Source organism: Bos grunniens, chromosome 12 (genome assembly GCF_055505025.1).
Source record: "Bos grunniens cultivar Pamir isolate PY7600 chromosome 12, Bosgru_T2T1.0, whole genome shotgun sequence".
Taxonomy (NCBI): Eukaryota; Metazoa; Chordata; class Mammalia; order Artiodactyla; family Bovidae; genus Bos; species Bos grunniens.
Window position 1 is genome coordinate 69,112,561 of NC_141176.1, and position 15,864 is coordinate 69,128,424.

The 15,864-nt window shown below is 39.6% G+C and overlaps 1 protein-coding gene across 5 annotated transcripts in view; it reads left to right on the forward strand.

Moving 5' to 3' along the window:
* The window catches only part of GPC6 (glypican 6), a 1,234,490-nt gene that overhangs the window by 1,131,609 nt on the left and 87,017 nt on the right, over positions 1–15,864 (forward strand). For 4 of the 5 annotated variants that reach the window (XM_086330189.1, XM_086330191.1, XM_086330192.1 and 1 more), the window contains one exon: positions 4,537–4,680. In XM_086330189.1, the coding sequence (XP_086186315.1) occupies positions 4,537–4,680 (144 nt within the window). Of the gene's footprint in view, positions 1–4,536; positions 4,681–8,910; positions 9,025–15,864 lie in introns of those variants that run through there. The other variant, XM_086330193.1, reaches the window with a different exon arrangement.

The following is a 15,864-nucleotide window of genomic DNA, read 5'->3' on the forward strand; positions in this document are numbered from 1 at the left end:
AACTGAAGACCCTTATCCCCACATTATTCCTCATCTGTTTCTACCCTTATTCAAAATACAAAATACTGGGGCACCCAGAACAAGAATAAGGCTCATTGTTCCTTGGTAGTAATATAGCCCTGAACTTCAGGAGCCATAGAATTTTACCTAGCCTGCTGCTATAGCACACTCAGAAAATTGCCAGAGATAGTCCAAATGTTCTGAATCCCTTTTGTCAACCACCTCATGAAACCCATGTTTTAAAAATATCTGTCTAGCTAACCGATTGCGTGTAGTAACAACAAAGTTATTAATTTTCATTTTATATGCCATCTAAGTTATTTGACGGATATATGTTGTTTAAGGTACATTCTCTGCATGAGAATCAAGGTATTTTAAATCATTCTCTAACAAGGACAAGGTGAGCTGATGCTATGATCTCCTTTGTGTGTGTGTGTGTGTGTGTGTGTTTCGGTTTTGTAAATTTCTGAAAAACAGTTCTCCATCCTTAATCTTGGCACTTCCACACTAAAGAATAGCTCTTAAAACAATTCCCTTATTCTAAGGTCCATCTAGTCAAAGCTATGGTTTTTCCAGTATGGATGGATGTGAGAGTTGGACTATAAAGAAAGCTGAGCACCGAAGAATTGATCCTTTAGAACTGTGGTGTTGGAGAAGACTCTTGAGAGTCCCTTGGACTGCAAGGAGATCCAACCAGTCCATCCTAAAGGAAATCAGTCCTGAATATTCATTGGAAGGACTGATGCTGAAGCTGAAACTCCAATACTTTGGCTTTCTGATGCAAAGAACTGACTCCTTGGAAAAGACTCTGATGCTGGGAAAGATTGAAGGCAGGAGGAAAGGGGGACAACAGAGGATGAGATGATTGGATGGCATCACCGACCCAATGGACATGAGTTTGAGCAAGCTCCGGGAGTTGGTGATGAACAGGGAAGCCTGGCGTGCTACAGTCCATGGGACTGCAAAGACTTGGACACTACTGAGTGACTGAACTGAACTGAAGGGTATACTAGAATCTGCGTTGAAGGCCCTTCACGATTCATATCTTTACATATTGTGACAGATTTCTACATGGGTCTTCACCTTATTATGGGGTTAGGTGTTGTTTCCATAATGATTAGAAGTCTTTATCTTCTTCAGTTCAGATCACAGATCGTAGACCCAGCAATTTCTGCACTGAAATCATCTTCCAATTCCAAACCTGCTTTATTAACAGAAAGCTACGAACAGAAAACTATATTGACTTACCCACATTCTATTATCATAATTAGCACTTTCAAAAAAAAATCCAAAAAGGGGTAAGGTTTTCTGTTACAATGAAATATCTCCCTTGGGGCACTAATATTCTTCCAGGGCATTTCTTGTTCCTTTGATTTAACTTAAACCAGTGAGCAGGCCTCTTCCCAAGGGCAAATTAAGAAGGTCTGTTAACTCTTTACATGCAGCAGCTTCAAGAAATCTCAGCAAGGCCATTTATATTGTTTTGCCCTAGGCTTTCTACTTTTTAAAAGTCAGCTGTCATTTTCAAAGCGATCCAAAATAGCACACTCAACTGAACCCTGGAGCTTTGGAAATGTTAATGCCCTCCATCAGCCATGACCTTGCTGCTGGGAAGTGATTTAGCACTAGGGAGAAAGGGGCCCACTATCTTTATCACTCCGGTTTACACCATCAGCTTCAGAAACTGTGAGAAAAGAAGAATCAATAGCGTGTTAAGACCAGTCTCCAAGAATGCCGAGACAAAGTGCGCCCGCTCTGAAAGTGCTGAGTGGAAGAAGAATTTTTGAATACAACAAAGGGGAAGTCAGCTCTCATGGAACAACTAAATGAATTGTGTCTCAAGTTGAAATTTGTCATTGGGAATGACACCCAGGAGCCCTCTGTGTACTTCAGTGAAATCCCATAAAATGCCTAATGAAAAACTTGTATTTTAGAGTTAAACAACACAGAATCAAATAACAAAACCAGAAGGAACGCATTCTCAACACACCCGTGTGCATTAAGAATTGGATGACATAAATAGTCACGAAGAGCTTACTAAAGAAAGTGTCCAGGGTAGAACCATCTCCTGTGTAGAAAGAAAGGCAAAGTTCAACTTCATCAAAACTTCCTGGAAATGTGACTAGATTTCCTGTAATCCTGGCAAAGGGATTATCTCTGGATAACCAGCAGAGAGTACAAAGCTTCTAAAACTAGCAAAGGAGGTATTCCCACAGCACCCCAAGTGAAATCACTGTGGAAAAGAACTAGCAGCTTGGTCCCTGAGATCATTACAATAGAATGTTTGATTTCCCATGGCAAGCCTAACTGTGACATGAACAGCTGTCAACAACAAAATTAGAAGGATCTGTCATTCTAGGGAATTTATCCACGTTTGCTTGTCCTATTTCTTCACTGTGGCTCAAGAGAGTGTTTTCAAAGAATTCTTCCAGTAAAGGTTTTCATTATTCAAAGGGGAGACACTCAAGTTATTTGGCTTTATATGTTGTAAATGAGGGGCTTCCCAGGTGGCTCAATGGTAAAGAATCCGCCTGCCAATTCAGGAGACTCGAGTTCGAGCCCTGGGTCAGGAAGATCCTCTGGAGAAGGAAATGGCAACCCATTCCAGTATTCTTGCCTGGAGAATCCCATGGACAGAGGAACCTGGCAGGCTATAGTCCATGGGGTTGCAAAGAGTCAGACATAACTAAGCACACAGGCTCGCTATACATGAGATACATTTGTATCAGTAACAAGAATCCCAAACAAATGTTTCTTGAATGACAAATTCAAGGACATGAAAATATCTGGGATGTTTCCTTGATCCAAAAATCATTCCATGTTTAATATAGTCAATTCTCACTGTTTGCATAGTTATGTTCTCTAAGTTACCGCAGACCCTGAATTAGCAAATACTGAACCATTGCTCCTACGAGAAATACAGGGTTAAGTTCCTACAAGCTTTTTTTTTTTTTTAATTGGAGTATAGTTGCTTTATAGTGCTTTATAGTGTGTTAATTTCTGTTATATGGCAAAGTAAATCAACTATACATACATGTATATCCCCTCCTTTTTGGATTTCCTTCCCATTTAGGTCACACAGGGCACTGAGTGGAGTTTCTGTTCTACGCAGTAAATTTTCATTAGTTATCTATTTTATACATAGTGCTGTATGTATGTCAATCCCAGAACCCCAATCCATCCCACTCAACCTCTCCTTCAAGCTTTCTGTCACATTTTCACCAAACAGTCAATGCATATAACCTTGTTTCATGTGTCTCTCCTGAGAAACACCTTATTTGATACATATTATTGATTCATTAACATTGAATTCATAGTCAAGTGTACCATAACTCATACCTGAATGAAGTTTATCTAAAACACAGTTTTCTCCATAGGGCATATCATAGCCTTAGGAACTAGACAGAACTTCAATGCTATAGTTGGGGGCTGTTTTAAAAAAGGAAATCACCAAATATTAATAAAGCACACACAAAAATGTGGCATTAAATATATCACCAACGAGATGATTTAAGAGTTTACATTTACAGTTTAAGAGCTGAAACAAAAAGGCAGAGCTTTGCCTTGTTAGACTGCTTCAGCTGGAAAGATGAACTTGGCCTCTCTGCCGATGTCTGCAGACATGTTTGAATTTTTATTTGGGGGGGTTACAAATTAATTTTAATGAGTAAAGTCTTCCCTCACTATCTGCAGGAGATTAGTTCCAGGAGCCCCTGTAGATCTCAAAATCTAATTCGTTCTGAGGTTGGTTGAATTTGCAGATTGGAAACCCATGGATGTGGAGAAGTGAAGTGAAAATTGCTCAGTTGTGTCTGACTCTTTGCAACCCCATGGACTAAACAGTCCATGGAATTCTCCAGGCCAGATTACTGGAGTGAGTAGCCTTTCCCTTCTCCAGGGGATTTTTCCCAACCCAGGGATCAAACCGAGGTCTCCCACATTGCAGGCAGATTTTTTTCCCAACTGAGCCACAGGGAAGCCCATAGATATGGAGAGGATCAGTTTAAAGTGAAAGTGACTTCCTGTTACCAAGGTTATTCTTCAGAAGACTTGATGGGATTCTGAAAAAGTTGGTTGTAAAAGTCATCTCAGCCTTATATCTGCTCCTGATCTTAATTAGTCAACTGTTTACAACTCAGTCAACTGTTTACAACCCCGTAGACTGTAGCCTGCCAGGCTCCTCTATCCATGGGATTTCCTAGGCAAGAATACTGGAATAGGTTGCCATTCCCTTCTTCAAGGGATATTCCTAACCCAGGGATCAAAACCAGGAGAGGGTCAACTGTCGGCAAATTCACAAAAACAGAATCCATAAGTGATGAGGATTGACTGTATATGTTGAAAATGAGAGTCAGGTTATAAGTCAGTCACTCTAATGGGGTAATTCTGTTTTACTGGTGTTTGTATTTGTTTAGGTTTCAGAGTCAGAGTGTTTTTGGAGATAAGAGTTCCATACAAAATGTGGAAGCCAATGCACTGAATGCTCTAGGAAGAAACTCCTTGTGTAACTTCCTAATCTTTAAATGGTTCTTCCAGGTGTTTCAGGGATGTGGCCAACCCAAACCTGCTCCAGCTCTCAGATCTGCTCGCTCAGCTCCTGAAAATTTTAATACACGATTCAGGCCTTACAATCCTGAGGAAAGACCAACCACTGCTGCAGGCACGAGCTTGGACCGGCTGGTGAGTCCCCCGGATTGATGGTCATCATGGCCACTTTCTGTTACCAAGGTTATTCTTCAGAAGACTTGATGGGATTCTGAAAAAGTTGGTTGTAAAAGTCATCTCAGCCTTATATCTGCTCCTGATCTTAATTAGAATATTGAAAAGTAATGAGATCTTCCTTTTAGGTCAAGAATTAGGTTATTTAAGAAGTCTTATCACTATTAATCCACTCATCCAATGACCAAATTTTCAACTCCATATTTCTTCTGAAATATTAATTTGAAGACTAAGTTACAATGTCTTCCAGAGATATAATTACAATAGCACATTTCTTATTCATCTACTTTAGTTATTTATTCAATTATGATACAGTGTAACTTTATTATGAATGTTCCTTTTATGTAAAGTTTTCTGCTTGAAAATACCTTGCCAAAAGGCTCCAAATCAATATTACTACTTTTTTTTTCTTTTTTGTGTGTCTTTTAAAAGTTGAAATCCTTAGAAATAGTCACTCTTTGATCCATTTAAATGTGTGTCAGGGGACCAAATATCTATCACTGAAGCAATTTACTTGGAGATTACAACCATAAATATAGTAAACATGATTTTTAATGTGTTTCAGACATCAAATTTTGCTACAAAAATGAAAAGCTCATAATTTCCCAGAAATACTGCCTGACTGTTTTCAATACAATTTATAGCAGTATAAACAATTTATATACCTGTAATTGTTAGTGCTGTTAATGTTGCTTTGCCAATTATCTTGATGTAAAATTAACAGATAAAAGCCTTAAGGTCATAAACACTTGAACCACATCTGATTATGTCATATAAACTCAGATCTCAAGGGTTTCTGGTTATGAAAATACTTTTATTAGTCACTGTTATAAATTATCATTTTGGTTAATATCCATCTACAGTGTAGAAGCTGTAAGATTAAATTGGTAGCATTTGACCTCATAATAAGTAATCTCAACATTTCTCTCTATAAACATCAAAAGTACTTACAACACAAAGGCCTATCCAGGAAGCGCCAATGTGAAGGGGTAAGTGGAGTCATTAACCACTAAATTATGTCATAAATTTATTACTGTTTATTAGCAAGTAAAACTCCCTCTTCAGTGTAGGTTTTGCAAAAGGGATAATCTGGGTAATTGCTTCACCTTTGTACTTAACCTTAGTTATATCCATTGTCCATTCACAATTTCAGGAAAAGTTTAAAATTAGTCACATTTTTTTCTTTTCAACAAAACGATGGTTTCATTAGATTCCATTGTTTGCATTCTCATTTTATAAATTCCTTTATATGCCAAGATCCTTTTAACCAAAGCACAGTTTATGAGTATGGGCTTGACTTCCCCCTGTCTCTCTTTCCTTCTTTTTTTCCTTTCCTATTTCAGTTGGCTCTGTGTAATTATTGAAACAATTCAGGCTTTTCAGAATTTTTATAAACTCTACCTTCAGAACTAGGCACAATGCAAGACTAGTAAGTTTTGGAGATCAGCGGTACAACCATCGTGCTAGAGATAACAGTACTGTATTGGTTAAGAGGCTAGATCTCAGGTTAAATGTTCTTACCACAGGAAAATAAAATTGGAAAACAAATGGAGTGCATTATCCATTTAGTTAAAACTGCATTGATTTTGAACAATATAATGACATCTATGACTACTAATTAATTTTTTTGCCTTTGAAACAGAAGCACAGTCTTCTCTCCTCGCAGGAAAGATACACACACACACACACACACACATTCAAACAGAGTAAGTAGAGCGAGAAAAATACTTTTCCCAAGGCAACAGTATTTATACAATTCCGTACAGCTTGAATAAAACATCAACACTTTGAGAATTTCATACGATGTCTAAAATCTAGTAGATATGAAAATTGGAATTTGAACCTTTTCTTTTAAAAAGGAACTTCACTGGTCATCCCCAAAATGCCCCAAATATAAGAGTCTTGAGAAGTCCTGGAAAATAGCAAACTGATTTAGGATCTTCTATTTTATGCACCCCTAAAGTATATTTAATCATTTTTTAAAAGAGTTAGTAATGGTTAATCATATCATGAGGAAAAAACAAAGACTAAACTCAAGAGATACTCCCCTGGAGAAGGGAACGGCTACCCACTCCAGTATTCTGGCCTGAAGAATTCCATGGACAGAGCAGTTCATGAGGTCGCAAAGAGTCGGACACGACTGAGCGACTGACACTTTCACTTTTAAACTCAAAGTACATAAGGACCAGAGTCAGTGTATATGAATTCAAATCAATAAGCCAATTTTATTCTAAAATACTCTCCAGCGGCATGTAGTACTTACTTCATCAGAGGTGTAGCTCCAGGCTCTATAAGGGAGAATGACAGTTTTATTAATTTCTTATTCAATTAAATTCTGATTCCTTCCCAGATTGTAAGAATCAGCAATTTGTAATTCACAGCCAGTCATAAACCAACCTGGAGCTACTTTTCCACCCCTAAGGCCAAGGGACTGCTTCCATGTCAACAGGAGCTAGACAAGGTTATTCTTGGGAAACACAAGCTAGCTCCAAAGCTAACATCAGAATCTCCATTTGCAGCCACTGTTTCCTCCAAAGCTTGCTTTCTTTTGTGGGTTCAACAGAGCTCTGAATAGCGGAAAGGTTGGAGCAGTTCCCTTGGCCAGACAGTGCTGGGCATCAGTCAGATAAAATCATCTTCAAGATGCATGTGTAGGTGAAGGGTCCTGCTGGGTCTGACATATATTACTGCCTATTTGGGATGTTTATGAACAAATCTCATGTTACCTACTCCTGTTTTAATTTTCTCCTGCAACGATGTTTCCTGGATATTTATAAGAAGCATGTGTCCCCAAAAAGAAGGGTAATTGGAAAAGACTTCCTTTAATTTCTCTCAGTGTTTCAGCCCAGCACATGCTTCAAAAGGACAACATCTCAAAGACCATCCCAATCACCCCGCCCCTTTTGCCAAAGTGAAAATGACTTAACTGTAAAACTGTTGGAGAATCGCTTCTTACTACAATTTAAAATTAGTACCTGGGGCATTAACTTTGGGTTCCATTGGTAAATGTTCGTATACCAGCTATTATAAAGCTATTTTTTATGTGAAGTGGTAGTTATGGGGATTGTTTTTAGAAGTAAATCTCCTAATCCCCAACTGGGTAAACTGCTGCTAAACCTTATATAAAATAATTGAAAACAAAACTCTCTCTTTAAAATAGATCAGTAGCATCATTTAGTCTCTTCTTACCTTTATAAAGCAGTCAATTCTTTTATATCATTGGAAAACCCTCCATATGTTCCTCCAAATTTATACTGGCAAAAAAAAAAAATTGTTTAGGTATAGCTTTCAGACATGCTATTGTAAAGTAATTTTTATCATCCCATAATGAATGAATATCCTTATATAAATTCCACTGCTGATGGAAAGCTGACTCATCAGAAAATACTACAGTCCTTCCTGCTATGGTTTGTTGAAGATAAAAATACCATCAACTAATCTGATCAACAAACTGGTCCCGTTATCATGTGTCTCTTCCCTATCACCCACACTCACTCTAGTAGTCCTTCTGTCCCAGCCCACTGTTACAGATTTTCAATTAAACAGACCAGGGGTGTTTATTTGAAATCAGGAAGAGACTGATTCTCTTTCTCTTTTTTCTTAAATTTACATCCTGTGAATTCTCTTAATTATTTAACATAAAATAATTATTTCTTTAAAGAAAATTTCACTCAACCGTCACTGAAAGTACAGAGTGTAAAAATAAGTCAGCTCAATTTTAAGATCTGCCCGTAGCGTGGTGTTTCAGGTCATCCTCTGTTAAGGATGGTTAGTTGTACAGCTCAGAATATTATTGCACAACATGCTATACAACCCCTGGACACGCTTGGGCAGAAAATGTCAGTTATTTTACTCCAGCTGATTTGTTAGAGCAAAAGCAATAATACAGTAAAGTGTGTGTCTTAGAGGAATACGTTTTATTAAAGTAGATTAAAAAAAAAAAAACTGGACTTGGAAGTTAATTCAATCAAGTTGGCAATGAGTTAGACCAATGGGTCTCCAGTAAGTATTCAACATCATGCCATGTGTGCAGGTTCTCAAATATTCTGCTTGTCATTCTGAGGGAATTGGGAGCGGTGGTGGGTGGAATGCCAGTCTGCAAAGCTAAACGTTATACCTGTGCTGTACTATTATGTATAGAATAATCTCTCTTTCTTTTTCCTTTGAATTTGTTTTCCTCTTGCTTCCCAGAGGATTGTGTGGAGGACAATGCAACATAGTGTAAGCTTTGGTCTTCTTATTCTTCTCATCCCCATTTGTCTCTGTACGGTCGTTCCAGGGAGCTTCTGATAAATCCCACCTCCACTTCCTCTTTCCAAATTGTCCAGAGAGCGAACATTGAACACTGTATGTGACCAGTGGGTTTAGGAATGTCCTCTCGGCTTGGTATTTATGGTTTAACGACATTTTTGGTATTCTTTCTCAATGGCAAGGTTTTCAGTCTCAGCTTTGTGGAAGACTAGCTCATTTGGTGGCTGATTTAAATTCTGTCCCTACATTCAGAGTATGTGTAGCCTGCCTGAAAAACTCTCTCTTCCCTGATAGAATATATTGGCTTTTTTCTTCTTGTGCTGAGCAAATAATTACCTCCCTAATAATAACAACAAACCAATATCAACTCTCATGCATAAGGAGCTAATTTTTCCATTAGCTGGGAACATAGAGAATTTAGAGGGGTAAGGAATATTTGTGATACAGCTTGTTTATTTTTTTCTCCTACTAAAATTTACTGATGTGTTTTAGTGCATTTAGGGAGAGACCAATGGGTATTTATTGTGACAGAGCAATTTGTATTGGAGATGCGGACAGGCACAGGTTATCCTACCTGACTTTCCGTATTAATCATAATAATCAAACAGTTATATGATCCAGTGGTTTTCATAATACCACTCCATGCTGGTCCTACCATTTCAGAAAGACCTGAGCCCTCATTAGCATTATGGACCTGTACGAGAAGATGCCTCTCCCCTGATGAACTCATTTATTCATGCAATACACCTGTGTGATGATGCTACACACCTGCCTGACCCTCAATTCAGGCAGTGGCAACACTATGTCTACATTTCCTCCTTTCAAATTCATGTGCTTAAAAGAAAATGTCCTCTGAGTAGTATCCCTATTCATCATTCCAGGTCTTGGAGCCCAGGGCAGTTTGGATAAGGGAAAAAAGGTTAGAGGTAAATCTGAAAGTTTAAAGGTAAATCTGAAGGAAGGTACTCCTTCCAGGAGTACTCTGGAAGGGAAGATTTTGAGGAAGGAACAGGAAAGACAGATAGCGTAAGGTCTCCTGGTGCTAAATGGAAAGTGGGAGAAGAAGCATCAGTGGTGGAATAAGTCCGGGTTCTATCACTTTGGTCCACTTGATAAAACTCAGCTGGCTCCAGTTGACAGAGTGTGCCAACCAAGCCTCAGCAGCATTCTCTTGGTATCTCCACATTGTCTGGCAGTTGACCTAGTCCAACCTCCTTATCTGATGGTTCTCATGACCCTCATGGTTTCCCCCAAGAAGAATAATGTCCTTAAACATATTGGAAAGAAGGTAAATCATAATATCATCTCCACCCACTCCCCAGCTGTGCTGGACTTCTCTGCTTGTCTCCTATAATCCTCTTTAGCTAGGCTCCCCAAAATCAGATGTCTATTATTGGATATGTTTCTTCCAAAAACACAATGCAGTTCCTGAAATGTATGAGACTGCCACGGGTGTTAATATTAATAGGGATAAATTTAAGTACTTAGCAAATATCACCAAGTCCTGGGAACCCAAACACTTTTCTTATGGTTTGGAAGCAAAATGGACAAAGCAATTCACATTCTGGCTGCTGTTTCCTGCCTGATGGTTAATCCCAGTTTCGGAATAAAATGCTGGTCATAAAAATGTTCTTCCATGCCTCTTTGGGACCATTTTGGTGTGATTTAGGAAGTCTTCGTTGTAAGGATGAGGGAAACTGTCTGTTGTTCATTTTAAATTGCCATGGCATTTCATTGTCACCTCAAAGGATTCTGCATCCGGCTAATCCACTCTTTTGCATTTCAAAAGGATGTCAGGCTGTGTTTAAGAAACTGCTTTATTATCTAGAGCCTCAGCCGCTGTCTTTAGGTGAAACTGATATTTTCCATCTTCCACCTCGGCAACGAGACACAGACACATGCGGAGACACACACACACCCCCTCAGTCTTTGCTTGGCCCAAACAGGAGAAGCTAAAACCTCAGTAACAACAGTAAACCAGATTCTGCACTTTCATTAGTTTTCTAAAGATAAATGGGTCAAGGCCAGATTGGCTTTCAGTCTTTGCTGCAGCTGAATAAATTATGCCCCATTCACCCCAGCAAACAAACAGCTACTGCTCAACTCCGTTCAGACTGTGAACTGCTCAGTCCTGCCTGAACTTGCTGGATCTGTTGGCTGCAAACCCCCCACTGAGACACCCTAGTTTCCTTTTCAATGAACCCTTGGCAGTCATAGCAGCAAAATACAGCGAGCTTTCAAAGCAGGGAGAAAATACAAAACATTAAAGCCAAGCCACCCAACTTATTCGGTCTTCATTTCTGCCCTTCTCTGGGCAACACTAGCAGCATGTCATGGTCGGGGAGGCCTCCCAATACAGTCTTTGTTCCATTTAGAGGCTTGTGGTTGATGAAGCCCAAGTGGAGAATGTCATCAGATGCACACGTAAAATGATGGCTTATCTCAGGGATATTCAGCATCTTCCATGGGCTTGGAGGAAGCACACATCTGATTCAATGATATGCACTGTTGGAAACCTGGATGGAATGCCTGCCCCTTCTGTGGAATTTTCAGCCCACACCCAATGGACAGTGGACTGTTTTTACATCCTTGGGAACCTCTTCTTTCAGGAATGTGGAAGAACAGAGAAAATAGGAGAATCAGAGACCTTTCTTTCAGCTCAGGCAAGGCTGTGTTTAATTGCATCAGGCTGTATGCCGTGGGGAGAAACGTCCACTCCGCTGGCTACGTTAGTCCCTGAGAGATATCAAAGCCCATTCTGCTCCACTGCTTCAAGACACATACGGAGGTTCATGAGGATTCCAGCAATGAAGACAGGCCACACGTTTTAAAGGGGGAAAACTTTTGTACAGCTTGCTTTAGGTACAAATGGTCTGAAATCATTTGGAGGGTAATTTTACCAACAAAACCACTTTCAGCTCTGTTTTTAAACCCTCCTTTGTCCTCAGAAACATTTAAGCAAGAGCTTTGCTGACCTCTATGTCATAAAAATGAAATGTTACACTTTCAGACCCCAAATATGGCTATACAGATTTTATGTCTATTTTATGGTATGTTGATATGCTTATTTTTCCCTTCAGACATGAAGTCTTCTTTCAGAATGCCTGACTTCAGCTAAACCCAAAATGATGCATTCTATGGATATCAATCAATCAATCAATCATGTATTTACTGAGTTCTCCTCTGTGGGGTAGCACTTAGTAAAACTAACTAGCATATACAGTCTCCATCATCACATGTTGTTAGTGCTAGCATCATCAAAAAGGCAGGAGTGACTATTTACAAAATAACATTGTTTATCAAACCAGTTAGACACACCAGGTTTCCTCCAGGGAAATGTATCTAATTCAGAGCGTCATAAAACCTTAGCCTAGAGGAAGTAGGAATTTGATTTTGTAATCTGAGATAGACTACACCAATAAAGAATATGTGGAAGTCATGTTAACAAATAGGGCTTCCCAGGTGGCTCAGTGGTAAAGAATCCAGCTGCCAAGGAGGAGACGTGGGTTTGATTCCTGGGTCAGGAGGATCCCATGGAGAAGGAAATGGCAACCCACTCCAGCATTCTTGCCTGGAAAATCCCATGGACAGGGGAACCTGGCAGGCTATAGTCCATGGGGTTGCAAAGGGTTGGACACAACTTGGCAGCTAAACAACAAGAGTGTGAACAAATGAATCATCATTGACCATATATGCACATTGAAAATATTAAACAAATGTAACATGTTTGATCTAGGCCATATCTGATAGCTTGTCTTCTTTTCTGAAGCCAGAAGTCTTTGCCCTGTATTTTAAACAAATTAAACAAAAATGTCAGTTCTGAACTGATGGGATGAAAAAGTTCATATCTGCACACTCATTTCCATTACTTGTGCTTTATTCATTTGTGTAATAGGAGAAGGCAATGGCAACCCACTCCAGTACTCTTGCCTGGAAAATCCCATGGATTAAGGACCCAGGTAGGCTGCAGTCCATGGGGTCGCTGAGTGTCGGACACGACTGAGTGACTTCACTTTCACTTTTCACTTTCATGCATTGGAGAAGGAAATGGCAACCCACTCCAGTGTTCTTGCCTGGAGAATCCCAGGGACGGGGAGCCTGGTAGACTGCCGTCTATGGGGTCGCACAGAGTCGGACACGACTGAAGCGACTTAGCAGCAGCAGCAACATCTATGTAATAGGTGTTTTCAGTGACTTGACGATGAAAACCTGAACAGAGAAGTCATGCTAAACTGCCCAAACCATACCATGTAAAATATGTGTTCATGAGCGAGATCAGTGGACATAGCTCTTTCATTAAATTATTGAGCAGCTTATGGAAAGGCTACAGTCATTTTTCTCATAGCTGTCTGAGATATTTGTACCATGACTCCCAGATGTGATGTTCAGGCTTATGAGAGATAGAGCTGAAGAAATGGGATTTTTTCCATAAATACCAGTTTTGATGTATTTGCTGTATAATCAATCAGCTTTTAACTGACTCTGGGGCCTATGGAATACATTTTAAAGCACTGGGAATTTGGCTATTCCCATAACATACTTGGACACTCTTTACTGCCAGCAGTAAACCTCAGGCATAAACATTGTAGAGAAAACCAGATGAAAAGAAACCTGTTTGAGTGAAAATTAACTTCTCTTCGTAAATGCTAAAGGTAGAAACATATCTGCAATACACAATAATTTTATTACTTAAGTTCATTCATGGTCATTATCGTCAAAGGCTCTGACTTCATGGGTATTTTCTTGCATCTAAAAGACTGACCAAGCTATTAGGAAAAAAAAAAGACAGGCTGACAATAAATGAATGAACCAGCAGCTGTAGCAGCACCACTTATATTGCTGGCTAGCAAATAATTTTTTGAAGTTGGGTTTGTGTAATATCTTTAGAAGCTTTTCCAATACTGTATTGATCTGGATGGGCCAAGCCAGGTCCTGAAGCAACGACAAACAACCCCCAGAATGACTCACAAAAACACGTTTATTTCTTGTTGGTACCAAATGCCCACAGTTGACTTGACTGCAGGTCAGCCACACATGGTTGGCACTCTCACTCCAGGACGCAGGGTAACAAAGCAACCATTATCTGGAGCTTTGCCTGTTACCCTCCTGGAGTAAGAAATGGCAGCCCACTTCAGTATCCTTGCCTGGAAAATCCCATGAACAGAGGAACCTGGTGGGCTACAGTTCATGGAGTCGCAAAGAGTTGGACGTGCCTGAGCAACTGAGCACATCGCCTGTTGCAGAGGCAGAGAAAGAGAGAGCATGGAAAGGGGGCTGTGCGTGGAAGGGCCACAGCACAGTGTTTCTATCTGGTCACGTGACCAAGCCTGCTATCCAGAAGGCGGGAACATTTGTCCCTCTGTGTCGCACACAGACTGAAAATGGACACATTTGTAAACAGAAACATTGTCAACCTCAAACACAGATGACCCAGGCAAGATTGTTTTTAAATGAAGTTTTTGTTTTGAATTTAAACTAGAGCTAAAATGGCCCGGTTGACCACTCTTTTCAACACCTTCCAGCCTTTCTAAGTCTCCTTGAGGCAGCTGCACAGAACCCAGGTTCTCCAAGAATCATGATTTAAAACTGTTAAAGGATCTAGTATCTCTTCTGCTTCTATCATTTTTTTTTAATTTATTTTATTTTTTTGGCGACACCACAAGGTATATGGGATCTTAGTTCCACAACCAGGGATCAAACCGGTACACTCTGCATTGAGAGCATGGAGTCTTAACCACTGGACCTCCAGGGAAATCCCAAGGCAAGATTTTTAAATTGATAAGAATCGATTCATTACTCTTTTCAACTCTGAGACAGATCTTACATGAAAAAAAGAGAAAAACTCTTCACTCATTCAACAGCTGTTTATTGTACTGTAATACGAGCCAAGTATAAGTGACTAGAACATAATCAAAGAGCTCACAGCACTTTGGGGGATGGCAGACAGACTTAGCTTTAACCTACATCAGACTATGTACTGGTCAGGAGTGCATAAGTTTTAGAAATGGAGGAGAATTCTAAGTCCTTGTTACAAAGGGAGTGTCTACCTTGCCCTGGAAAGCTAGCTTCCCTTTCTAAGTCTGATTGATTTTTAGCATTGGATGGCTGTTTCTCCTACCTGAACTTCAAATTCAACCATCATTCAACCAGACTGAGTTGAATGGGAGTCCCACCCCAGTATCCAACCAAGTCAGTGTCTCAAAGGAGGATGAAGAAGCTGTTGCTGATGAGTAGGAGAAAAGAAGCAATAGTAAAACAGAATGAGCAAAGATTTTTTTATTGCCGGCATTTAAATGTCTTTCAGATCCAGACTGTATATTTTTTAAATGAGCCTTGGATACTGGATACTGTGAGTGCTGCTCTTGTCTGACTTGATGTCATGTTTGCTTAGGCGAAGCAATTTTTCTGCTCTTCTCCTTTCTGGGTCAACCTAGTTGGAGCAAATCAAATTGTTCTCCCTTTTTCTCCCTTTCATACATCATCATTTAAGATCACCAAGAATTCGAGTTCCAGAACCTGCCCTTGTCTCCTTTTACAATAGCTGTTTATTTCTGAACAGCATTCATGAAGGAGAACACTTTTCGCAGGATAATCAGGCAAATTGCTCAGGCTGACAGCGATGGTAAACTTGAAATGAAAATCTCAGGAATGTGTGTGTCATTAGCTTCCGAGTGGAATTATTTGCAAAATCGTAAAGCTCTGATTTAGCTGGAAGAAAAATTACAACATAAATTCATAAATTATTTATGGGTAATGAAGCAGGAAAACAATGACTTTGAAAGTTTTATTCTAAGGGATTTGAACCTAAGATAACTCCCCAAAGCAGGCTGAATTCATTGCAATGAAGACCACTCATCTGGGCACTTGAAAAAGCTGAGCTTTTCCTTTGCTTGG